The 12,551-nt window shown below is 43.5% G+C and overlaps 1 protein-coding gene and 1 long non-coding RNA gene across 2 annotated transcripts; one reads left to right on the forward strand and one right to left on the reverse strand.

Moving 5' to 3' along the window:
* The first annotated feature begins 5,121 nt into the window (after positions 1-5,121).
* On the forward strand, positions 5,122-10,378 carry LOC107160422 (cytochrome c oxidase subunit 7A-related protein, mitochondrial-like). Its single transcript, XM_048805954.1, has 3 exons — positions 5,122-5,518; positions 6,055-6,320; positions 7,458-10,378. The coding sequence occupies exon 3, from the start codon at positions 9,922-9,924 to the stop codon at positions 10,270-10,272; it is 351 nt and encodes a 116-aa protein (XP_048661911.1). The 5' UTR covers positions 5,122-5,518; positions 6,055-6,320; positions 7,458-9,921; the 3' UTR covers positions 10,273-10,378.
* LOC125617663 lies at positions 7,831-10,569 on the reverse strand. The gene is made up of 3 exons (XR_007348742.1): positions 10,434-10,569; positions 10,055-10,058; positions 7,831-7,840 (listed from the first exon to the last, which is right to left on the reverse strand). It is a non-coding gene; the product is annotated as an uncharacterized LOC125617663 (long non-coding RNA).
* Positions 10,570-12,551: the final 1,982 nt, after the last annotated feature.

The following is a 12,551-nucleotide window of genomic DNA, read 5'->3' on the forward strand; positions in this document are numbered from 1 at the left end:
GGTATCTTTGCTAATGGTGTCATTGCTGGTATAATTTTTCCAAGGGCTTCTTGCATGGAGCCATCAATTGGCTTGGTATTGTGGCATTTGGTATCCTCCCTTTCTGTTTGTAGCAGGTTATTTATGGTGTTTCTGTAAAAACCACTATGGTCGTTATTTAAATTAAACAAAAGGGGGAAATGTTAGAGTCTGTAAACAAGTCAGGATGGCACCTGGAAAATGTTAGAGTCTGTAAACAAGTCTGGATGGTACCTGGCAAAATGCCAGAGGGAGTGGTTTGAGAAGTAACAAAAGTGAGCCATTAAGTGTGGAGATTCCTTATTGGTTGACTGATGTATCTAGTTTATGCTAATTAGATAAGCTGTGTGGAATGTATAAATATCGCTCCGGTCCTACAATAAATGGCTCCTACTCCTGCTGTATCAATCTGCACAAGTCGTTCGTCACCCCCCGGTTATTTTGCTGCAGCCGGACTGCGGCAACTAATGTCAATGCTTCTTAAATTATTCCATGAAATAGAAAGGGATGGAACACTTCCAAATTGAAGCCAGCATCACACATACCAAAACCAAAAAAGACACAGAAAAGAAAATTACAAACCAATATCCTTGATGAATTCAGATGTAAAATTTCTTTTCATTTTGGTACTGAGGACTGAACTCAGGGACACTCAACCACTGAGCCACACCCCCCAGCCCTATTTTGTATTTTATTTCGGTACAGGATCTCACTGAGTTGCTTAGCACCTCGTTTTCACTGAGGCTGGCTTTGAACTTATGATCCTCCTGTCTCAGCCTCCTTGTGCTGCTGGGATTACAGGCGTGGGCTACCACTCTCAGCTGTAAAAATTTTTAATAAAATATTAGTAAATCTTATTCAACAACATATTTAAAATATTGTACATCAAGACCAAGTTGGTTGGGGGCTGGGGATGTGGCTCAAGCAGTAGCGCGCTCGCCTGGCATGCGTGTGGCCCGGGTTCGATCCTCAGCACCACATACAAAGATGTTGTGTCGGCCAAAAACTGAAAAATAAATATTAAAAAAAAAAAAAAGACCAAGTTGGTTTATCTGGGATGCAAGCAAAGTTTAACACACACAAATCAATAAATGTTGTTGACTAGATAACTAGAATTAAGGACAAAAATCACAGTCATCTCAACAGATGCAGAGAAAAAGCCTTTGACAAAATTCAGCACCCATTCATGATTAAAACACTGAGAAGCTAGGCATAAACCTACCTCTATATCATAAAGGCAATATACAAAAAAAACTAAAGCCAACAAGATAGTAAATGGAGGAAAACTGAAAGCATTTCCTTTAAAATCTGGAACAAGACAAGTATGTCTACTCTCATAACTCCTATTTAATATAGTGCTAGAAATTCTAACCAGAGCAACTAGGCAAGAGAAAGATATACAGGGGGTAAAAATAGGGAAAAAAGAAGTCATATTGTCACTACAAATGATATGATCCTGTACTTAGAAGATACAAAAAGCTGCACAAAAAGACTTCTAGACCTAATAAATTCAGCAAAGTATCAGTTTACAAGATCAACATACAGCCAGGTATTGTGGCACATGCCTATAATCCCAGTGACTTGGGAGGCTGAGGTAGAAGGATCAACACCAGCCTCAGCTTAGTTGAGTTCAGCTCAGCCTCACTAAGTTGCATAGGTTTTTTAGTGAGATCCTATAAAATTTAGTGAAACCCTGTCTCAAAATAAAAAAGGGATGGGGATGTGGCTCAATGGCTAAGTGCCCTTGAATTCAATCTCCAGTAACAAAACAAACAAAATCAACACACAAAATCAACATACAAAAATCAATAGTTTTTCTATGTAGAAACAATAAATCTTCTGAGAAAGAAATCAGGAAAACAATCTCATGAACTCAAAAATAGATATATACATACATACATACATACATACATACATACATACCTAGGAATAGTCTAACCAAGAAAGTGAAAGACCTCTACAATGAATACTACAGAACACTGAAGAAAGAAATAGAAGAAGACTTCAGAATATGGAGAGACCTCCCATGTTCATGGATAGGTGCCGGGTTTCTATTCTCGCGACTAAAAGGCTCAGGGGTCACTCTAGTTAAACTGGGCTAACTGTGCTGCGCAAAATAACCACACAAGAGACACAAATACCTTTTTCTTTGGGGTCACTGTGACGGCTCCTCTGACCTTAAGGGTCTGCAGAAAGAGAGAGAAAGCGAGAGCACGTGCTGACCCCTTTTATTGAGGAGAAGCTATTCAAATGAGGCAAGGGGTCAGGTTTCAGGGGGCTGAGTCTATCTTCATGATGTCCACTGTCAGCAGGTTGACTGACACCTGGGTAGGCCACACCCTAGGGCACAGTAAGAGGAGGGGACACACACAAGGCCCTTCCATGGAAGATTCTATCCTAAACAGGGCAAGGGGTTATATTACAAAGGAACAAGTGAGCATAGCTTCACCCATGGGGCTGTAGCAAGACACACCCATTTCTGTGACTGAGCGCCTCAGCACCCAGCTGGGGAGTGTAACTCAGTCACCCGTAAGGTTGGCCTCCCACGGATAGGCAGAATTCATATTGTTAAAATGGGCATGCTACCAAAAGCAATATATAAATTCAATGCTACTCCCATCAAAATACCAATGGCATCACAGAACTAGAAAAAAAAAAAAAAAAACAGACCTAAAATTCATTTGGAAGCATAAAAGACCCAGAATAGCCAATGTAATTCTAAGCCAAATAAGTAATGCTAGAGGCATCACAATACTTGACTTCAGATTATACTACAGAGCTATAGTAACGAAAACAGCAGATATTGGCAAAATCAATTAGAACCCTTGGAATTAGACCAGAAACTCTGCAACCCATAGAAGAAAACAGGGTCAACACTCCAAAAAATGCACAGGCAACAACTTTCTTAATAAGGCCCCTAAAATGTTCAACATAATTAGCAATTAGGGAAATGCAAATCAAACCCACACTGAGATTTCATCTCAGTTGTTAGAATGGCAGCCATCAAGAATACAAACAATAATAAATGCTGGAGAGGATGAAGGGGAAACACTTTAACGCTGTTGGTGGGATTGCAAATTAGTACAACCACCATGAAAATCAGTACAGAATTTCCTCAAAAGACTAGGAATGGAGACACCATATATGACCCATCTATACCATTTCTAAAGAATTGAAGTCATCATACTATACCAATACATGCATACCCATGTTTATGGAAGCACAATTCACAATAATCAAACTATGAAACCAGCCTAGTTAACCGTCAACAGAAGAATGGATAAAGAAAATATGGTATATACACCCAATGGACTTTTATTCAGCCACAAAGTAACATGGAATTATGTCATTTGCAGGAAAATGGATGGAACTGGAGATCACTATGTTAGGTGAAAAAGGCAAACTCAGAAGGTCAAGGATCACAAGTTTTCTCTCACGTGGAAGCTAGAGAGGAAAAAGAAAAGAAGTGGGTCTCATGAAAATCAAAGGGGGATCAGTAGAATAAAGGAAAAGGACCAAAGGGAAAGAGGAGGGAAGGGAAAGGGGAAACACTGGGGAAATATATTGGCCAAATTATTTTGTTATATTGTTTGCATGTATTTATATATAACAACAAGCCCCACCACTATGTGCAGCTATAATGCACCAATTAAAAATGTTTTTTTAAGAGGGGAGATACCATGAATATAGAAATGAATTCAATGGAGTAGAGGAAGGTGATACAGGGGAAGGGATGAAAAAAAGAGAAAATGTGGAATGAAATTGACCAAATTATGCTATGACCATATATGAATATACCACAGTGAATTTCAGCTTTATGTGTATGTATAAAGCACCAATTTAAAAAACATTAAATGAATAGAAGGAAGAACAGCAGAGGAAGGGAAACAGGAGGAGAGGAGAGAAAAAGAGTAAATACGGGTGACTAAAATGGACCAAACTGTATTCTAAGCATGTATGATTATGTCAAAATGAACCCAATATTATGTATAACTATAATGCACTGATAAAAACAATTTTAATTGTAAAAGTTAAAAGATCCACTTCTCTTATTATATCCTTTTATTTTGAAGAATAACTAGTTCTCTTTAAAACTATATTTTGTTAATATGAAATTAGTTATTGATATTCAAAATGAATCAAATATCTTTTAAATGATTGTAATTTAATGTCAAATATCAATAGGTATAATTCACATAAACATAATCATCTTTGAGGTCTACAAGTAATTTCTTTTTCTTTCTTTTCTTTTTTTTTTTTTTTTTTTTCCTNTCTTTTGCCTGGACACTCTGGACGCGGCTCCAGTTCTCACTCCCCAGATATATTGGTTCCAAGAGAAGCCAATCAGCATCTCCGTGGCTCTCAGTTCTGAAATCCTCACCCTCCAGGCTGGATTAAGATAGTCCCCAAATCCGGAGGTTGGGGTCCCTTACCCTGTTCCTGCTGCTCTCCGGGGCTGGGGGCCTGACCGAGACCTGGGCAGGTGAATGCGGGATCAGGAGGGAAACAACCTTTACCGAGGAGTGAGGGGACCGCCCAGCGGAGGCGCAGGACTCCAGAAGCCGCGTTTCAGCCGCCGCAGGTGGCAATCCCCACCTCCGCTCCGGTCCTTTCCTCGCTTATTCTAAGCCTGGCGCCCCCCACTTCGGCCCCGCCCTGGTCCCTCCCCTGACTCGTGTCCCCTGGCCCCTTTTTCTGTCGCACGAACCCCTGCACCCCTTCCTACTCTCCGTGAGCCATCAACCTGCATCCCGGGTTGCCGCGCCGAGAGGAGTCGCGCCGCGCCTCAGCGGCTTCCCTTCCCCAGGCTCCCACTCCCTGAGGTATTTCTACACCTCGGTGTCCCGGCCTGGCCGCGGGGAGCCCCGCTTCGTCTCCTGTGGACTACATGCAGTTCGTGGGCTTCTACAGCGACACCGTTAGTGGGAGGAAGGAGCCGCGGGCGCCGTGGGGGGATCAGATGGGGCCGGGGTACTGGGACCGGGAGACACGGATCTCCAAGGACAAAACAGAATTTCCGAGTGGACCTGCGCGCCACGCTCAGATACTACAACCACAGCGAGGGTGCTAAGTGACCGCGGGCCTGAGTCATCCCGGATGCCCAGGTCCGAGGAACACCTCGAAGTGACCCTAGACCCGGAAAAGGCCCCTGAGGAGTCCTAGCCAGTTTCATTTTCAGTTTAGGTAGCAATCCCTTCGGTTGGGCCTGGTGGGGTGGGGTTAAGTGGGCAGGACTGACTGACGGGCGGGGCCGGGCTCTCAAGACCTTCAGAGAATGTCAGGCTGTGCTCTTTGATCTGTCGGGCGCCTCTTCCGCGGTTATGATCAGGACGCCTAGGATGGCATGGATTACATCGCCCTGAGCTTCTGGGTTGCAGCAGACACCCCTGCTCAAACCACCTGGCCCAAGTGGGAAGCGGCAGATGTGGCCAAACGCGCAAGACCCAGTGTGTGGAGTGGCACAACAGAAAATGTGGGAAGAACATGCTGCAATGAGCAGGTACTACGAGCTGCGGGGTGTGGCCTCAACTGTTTCTAGATCTCTCCGCAAGAAAATAGATACTTCCCACCTTCTGGAGGAAGGAGCCCTCTTAGTTTTCCAGATGCTGTGCTAAAGAGTGATTCTGAGGCCTGCCCTTCTCTCAAGAAAACTAAGATAAGCTCTTCGTGGTTGGAGGGGAAACAGGACCCTGAAATTACTGTAACCAACAGTTCTCGTTGACTCTGGCCTCAGCCTTGGGCCTCACAGGGCTACACAGTCTTCCTGTTGGGCTTTGTTCTCTGCCCCAAGCTGGTGTCTTTGGAGGTTTGACTCAAGTTTTTATGATTCTCTCTTAATCCATCGAGGTCGGAACTCCGAAACTCTCAGGTGCTTAGAGAATCTTACTGTGGACTGTCCCAAACTCATTATAGAATTTTCCAAGGAACAGATTATCCCAGAAGCATGGGTCCAGGCTGGTTCTGGGTTTTAGGGCTGCTTCAGTGGCCCAGGAGAGGTAATACAGATTGTCTGAATTTTCCTCTTCTTCCTCTCAGACTCCCCCACAAAGACACAGGTGACTCACCACCCTACCCATGAAGGCGATGTCACCCTGAGGTCCTGGGCCCTGGTCTTCTACCCTAAAGAGATCACCCTGATCTGGCAGCGGGATGGGGAGGACAAACTCAGGACATGGAGCTTGTGGAGACCAGGCCTGCAGGGGATGAAAAGTTTCAGAAGTGGGCAGCTGTGGTAAAGCCTTCTGGAGAGGAGAACAGATACATGTGCCTTGTGCATCATGAGCCCCTCACCCTGAGATGGAGTAAGTAAGGGGATGAGGGTGCTGGGCTGTTGAGAGCCACAGCCGAATCGGCCCCAGCAAACTTCCAGCTGATTGGCTCACCGTGGCCCTAGCAAACTTCCAGCTGCCAGCTGATAGGCTCCTCTACGGTGATGCTCCTTGGTGTAGTTACACCTGATCAAACTTTTACATTTTGAGTACCCAAATAATCAGCTCAAAAGGTAGAGCTTAATGCAGTATTACAAGCTTTTGTGATGTTTAAAGATTCTGTATTTAATTTATTTTCCGATAGTCAGTATATAGTTAATGCTATAGTATCCCTTGAAGCTGCTGGTAGGATTTCCCCTTCCTCTACTGTTTTCTCTTTGTTTTCCACTATACAAAGTCTAATCTGGGACAGAAAAGATCCATTCTTTATAAGACATATCAGGGCACATACAGGATTGCCTGGAGCCCTTAGTTTGGGCAATGATTTAGCAGATAAAACTACACATGACATACATATTTTCTCTACACTAGAAGAAGCTACAATTGTGAACAAACAGGACATTTTAAAAGGAATTGCCCCATAGGAGGAGGATTTAACAAAACTAGGTATCAAAGGAGTAGAATACCAGGTATTTGCCCACGATGCCATAGAGGGAGACATTGGGCTAATGAATGCCGCAGTCTGGCTGGGCATAATTCAGGAGCCACTTATCAAGCAGAAACAAACTTTATTTTTAGAACACACCCTGCACCACAGGAGCTCTTCAGGAATCCCCTCAGAGCCCAACTGTGACCACCAGCTTACAGCAAGCCTCTCAAACCCCCACTCCTCCTGCTCTTGAGGCCGATTGGCTGGGTCATGTGGGCGGAGCCAAGAGTCCCCCAATGAGCAGCTCCATGGTCTGAAAGGGCGGGGAAACAGCTCAATGAGCGTCACTGCAGAGGAGCCAATCAGCTGGCAGCTGGAAGTTTGCTGGGGCCAAGGTGAGCCAATCAGCTGGAAGTTTTCTGGGGCCACTGTGAGCCAATCAGCTGGAAGTTTGATGGGGCCCCTTCAGCTGTGGCTCTCAATATTGGGCCTGTTGTCAGGAAACCAGGAGCTGTTCTGTAGTTTCTCAGCAGGGTCAGAACTGAGAAGTGGGGATCAGGGCACCACATCTTCTCTTCCAGTCTCTTACCTTCCTAAAGCCACATCCTCAGCCCACCATCTTCATCATGGGAATTGTTGGCCTGGTTTTTCTTGGAGCTATGGTCATTGGAGCTGTGGTAACTATCAAGATGTGGAAGAAGAGCTCAGGTAGGGAAGGTTATGGTCTGAGTCCTTGATCCACTGGGAGGTTAATGGGAAGTAGAATCCACACACCCATGCTTTCCCAGCCTGGAGCCCTATTTGCTGATATTCTGTTATAAAGCACATGGAAAATAAAGGACAGATTTATCACCCTGATGATGTGGTGATAGAGGTCAGAGGAGAAGTTCCCTGATGAGGACAGACTTCCAGGAAGGCATTTGATCTTCTCCCTGAATGTCTCCTTTCTTCATGTCTTCTGATCCTTCCCTAGGTCTATAGTCATACCTTTGGAAATTTCTCTGGGGTGGGGTCCAGAATTAGAAGATTCCTCTAGTTCTGGCCCTTCCTTCTCACAGGATGTTTTCTTCTCACAGGTAGAAAAGGAGGGAGCTACTCTAAGGCCACCTGTAAGTATGGAGAAGGGTGATCCCTGAGACACTTGGAAGAGTAAAGGGGAGCTAATGTGGGAGCTCAAGCACCCCATAATTCCTCCTGTAGCCACATCTCCTATTGACTCTGACCAAGTCCTGTTTTATCCTACTCCAGACAGGCACAGTGCCCAGCATTCTGACAAATCCCTCTCAGCTTGTAAAGGTGAGATCCTGGAAGGCCTGAAGTGAGGAGTGAGGGACTCAGGATTTAAACACGTTGAATGTTGGGGTGGGAGGATGTTCAAAGTACTCGCCACTTACAATGACTAATCTGAATTTGTTCATGATTATTTTCTTTAATAGTGTGAGACAGTCACCTTGTGTGATTTGTTCAGGTCTCCCACCATCTCTACTGGGAGAGATGGCACCTGGCTTCTCTTTCTCAATTGACATCAGACTGTGTCCGTAAGACTGTGTTCCTATAAGCATAGTGTGAAGAAATGGGGAGACCAGCCCATTCTTGAACACTGAGACCCCTTTTCACACTGACATGTGGTCTCTTCCTTATCAACCTTCCTGTTCCAACAAAAACAGGGCTGGGATGTCTCCATCCCTGTCTTAACTTTATGCTACACTGAGCTTCAACTTCTTACTTCCCTATAAAAACAAGAATCTGGTTATGGATTTATATTTCAAATTCTTGCTAACATATGTTATTACTGAGTTAATAAATGAAAGGAAGATTTCTAAAACTTGAAAGAGAAAATATAAACTGAAACCTTCCAGAATCTGTTGTTGCTGTGCTGAGTGTGTTGCAGGTGGGAACAAGAGAAGGCTGTGAATAGCCAAGTGTGGACAGGGCAGTGACCAGTCTGTGGGCAATTCATCCTGTGCTTGGATGTGGTCACTCCTCATCTGGGTCATCTTACCTGCTTTATATCTTTGTACATTTAGAGGAACCTTGTCCCACCAGAACCTGTGATCACAAGGACTCAGACATTGAAAAGGCTTTGTGCTTTCTCCAAGATCATGGGCAACAGGAGAATTCTGAAGCTGTACAAGCCTAGGCTCTGGCCTGAGTCCAAACTTCAGTCCATATCCTTTTTAGTTTCTTAATTCATTTATAGAACATATCTGTTCTTATTCTTGTATATGAGTTCTGGCCTCATCCTCCTCTCTGTGTCCCTATCTCTGACAGCAGCAGGAACTATTTTCCTGTCATCGTCACACAATGCCTAGGCTAGTCCCTGCACACAGGGTTCTCTGTGGTATCCAGCAATTAATTTTCAGACATGTCCAGCTCTTGTCCTCATGCTAAGGTTATTTCTTGGATTGTATTTTTAAGCATTTCTCCAATATATTTGGTACCAAGGATTGAACCCAGGAGTGCTTAATCCCTGAGTTACATCCCTAGCCCTTTTTATTTTTTATTTTAAGACAGGGTCTCCCTAAGTTGCTTAGGGCTTTGCTGAGTTACTGAGGCTGCTCTCAAATTTATGATCCTCCCACTTCAGGCTCCCAAGTCGCTTGGATTACAGGCATGCACCATCAAGCCCAGCTTCTCCAATATTTTTAAAGGAACCAGATTTAGAGAATAGTGGAGAGGAAGGATCCCATGATTTCTAATATTAGATAAATTCCTGTTAGGTTTTTGTCTCCTCTACTCACTTATGTCCTCTCCCTGCCCTTAGCTCTATGAATCCTAGCTCTGGCTCAAATTAATACTCCTGGATTTATATAGTAGAGTCTAATATAGATTTTTATTTGCTTGGCAAATAGGAACCATAAGTCAGGTCAGAGAGTGCAGAACTTCTAAGTCCAAGTGACCATGACCTGAGTGTGAAAGGACTTTGTGCTTCAGATGCTACAGAGCATCATTTGTCCTGCATTTACATTAATAAAGGTAGTGTCTCTAGCTTTCTCTGGGACGGTCGCGCAGGCAGCGGCTACAAGAAGCTAGACACCAAGCATCATGTATTACAAATTTAGTGGATTCACACAGAAATTAACTGGAGCATGGGCTCCGGAAGCCTATAGCCCACAAGGATTAAGGCCAGTGGTTTCCACAGAAGCACCACCTATCATATTTGCCACACCGACTAAACTGACCTCTAGTCCCACTGGTTATGATTATGCAAAGAAGAACAAGGTTCCAGAGCTACAGAAGTTTTTCCAGAAATCTGATGGTGTGCCCATCCACCTGAAACTAGGCCTTCCTGACCAAATGCTGTACCGGACCACCATGGGCCTGACTGTGGGAGGGACCATCTCCTGCCTGATTGCCCTCTATATGGCTTCACAGCCCAAAAAACAAAGAAGTTAGGCTACAGATGATTGTTTTTTTGTTTTTTGGGGTTTTTGTTTTGTTTTGTTTTGGCATAAACCCTTTGAAATTTCATTGTTTCTCCCCCCCACACACACTTCTGACTTGAATGATTTATTTAATATTTTTTAAAAAAATAAAAAAGAGAAAGATATGAAGACAGTATTTTGGTTTGCTTATGAAATGCATATGGCCTGTCAGATGTCAGGCTCATTTGACAGTTAAAACTATTATTTAAAGACACACACTGCACTGTGTTTTGGAACTCCTGATTTCCCTGGAGGTTCTGGATGAAGGTTGCACACAGGCTCATTAACATAAATCTGTGCTGAGATCCTCTGGGATTTGGGATTGCATTTTTATGCATGGAGCGCAAAAACCATTCTGGATTTAGGTGTGACTGAGAATGGAAGACAGAATCTAAGGCCAGGTGCATGAAATGAGGGGTTTGAGTCAGTAGTCACCTTGGGAATATTTCCATCTTACAGCAAAATGTTAATAGCAATTAGTTGCAGCCTACCTGTATTCATTGGGCAGTTTATTTCAAAGGGTTATATGCCTCATCCCAGATCTTTAGTGAAATTTTATGTGTAATTGTTGTGTACTCCATCACGGGAACAGAGAACATTTGTTTAGTGTTGCACTTTAGACTTGGTATCTGTCTTGTTAATGCACCTGTGCCACAAATTCTACTTTATCTCTTATGGCTTTAAATTATGGTTTATTTTGACTATGGAATAAATATGTGAATGAAAACAAAAAAAAAAGATAGTGTTTCTAGAAGAGAGAGGTACTCTACAGTGATCACTCACTCACTGACATCTATTGAGTACTATGAATAGGATACACAATTTTTGCATCTAGGATACATCAGAGAAGTCTAAAAGGTCAAAATTGCCAGCTTTGTAGGGCAAGTGTTCTAGGAGAAAGAGGCAGAGGACACACTCTAAACAGCAAATAATAATAATAATTAATAATAATAATAATAACATGGTTCATGTTAGGAGGTGGCAAGTGTTATGAGGAAGGTGATCCAGAGTGTGAGAGTTGGGGGCAGGCAAGATGGCTGTTTTTCTAGGGTGGTCAGCATGTGCCTCATTGGGAAGATGACCTCTGAATAAAGATTTGAAGAACATGAAGGAATTCGTCATGAGGATGTTTGGAGGAAGTTTATTCTAGTCAGAAGGAACCTTCAGTGCAAATGCACAAGGCAGGATCCTGTCTGTGTGTTCTGGGGACCAAGGAATCTGTGATCTGAGCAGAGTCATTAAGAGGAGCTCAGAGCCCCAGCCAGTTCCAGTAAGTCTGGAGGCTGTAGAGGTTGTTGGAAAGGTTCTTTGAGTGGGGCAGTTTTGAGCAAAAAGAGAAAATAGTACAACTTCTGTTTTCAAAGAATTACTCTGGCTGCTATGCTGAGAACAGAATTAAAATAGGTTAACAAGGCAGTGGGGAAAAGTGCAGGGAACTCCTGCAGTCCTCCATAATGGACATGTCAGTTATGTCACCTGGGAAGTGAGCAGAGGAAATGGTAGTGATTGGACTCTACACACATTTTTGAAGATGGACTTTACATATTTCCTAATGCATTAATTCTTGGGTATGAGAAAGAAAAGTAAAGAATAACATCAAAAATATATGACTGTGTAATTAGAAAGATGTAGTTGCAATCAGTGGGAATGGTGTAGATGCTTATAAAGGCATACCTGAGGAGGGGATGTGACAGATACTCAGGATATGTTAAGCTGAGATTTCCACTAAAAATTCAGGTAAGATGGCCACGTTGACAATGGGAAAGACAAGACTGGAGACATTTAGAGAAATTTGGGGACTGGAGAGATAAATTTGGGAAGTCACATCTTATAATGATATTTAAAACCTTGAGAACTGATGAGGGCACCCAGGGAGCAATGGCTATAGAAAAGAGAGGGTACAAGGACTGAGCCCTGAAGTCCCAGTGTGCCTAGAAACACATAGACCAGGGACTCCCAGACTTTCCTATGCACAATGTTAAGAGGATATCAGTTTCCAGGTCACCCAGGGCAATTTAGCAAGAACCCATCTCAAAAAGAACTGGGAATGTAACTCAGTGGTAGAGTGCTCCAGTGTTCAGTCCCCAATAAAGAAGAAGGAGGAGGAGGAGGAGGAGAAGGAGAAGAAGAAGACAATGATGATGACATAGAGAAGGAGGAGGAGAAGGAGGAGATGAAGATTTACAACTTAATGACAAGACAAACAACACTTTCCTTCCTGGACAAAATATGTGAAGAACGGTTCCCAGG

This window comes from Marmota marmota, unplaced genomic scaffold, assembly GCF_001458135.2.
Source record: "Marmota marmota marmota unplaced genomic scaffold, marMar, whole genome shotgun sequence".
In the NCBI taxonomy this organism is placed as follows: domain Eukaryota; kingdom Metazoa; phylum Chordata; class Mammalia; order Rodentia; family Sciuridae; genus Marmota; species Marmota marmota.

Coding starts and splice junctions, on each gene's coding strand:
- LOC107160422 (XM_048805954.1), top strand. CDS start 9,922: ATGTATTACAAATTTAGTGGATTCACACAGAAATTAACTGGAGCATGG.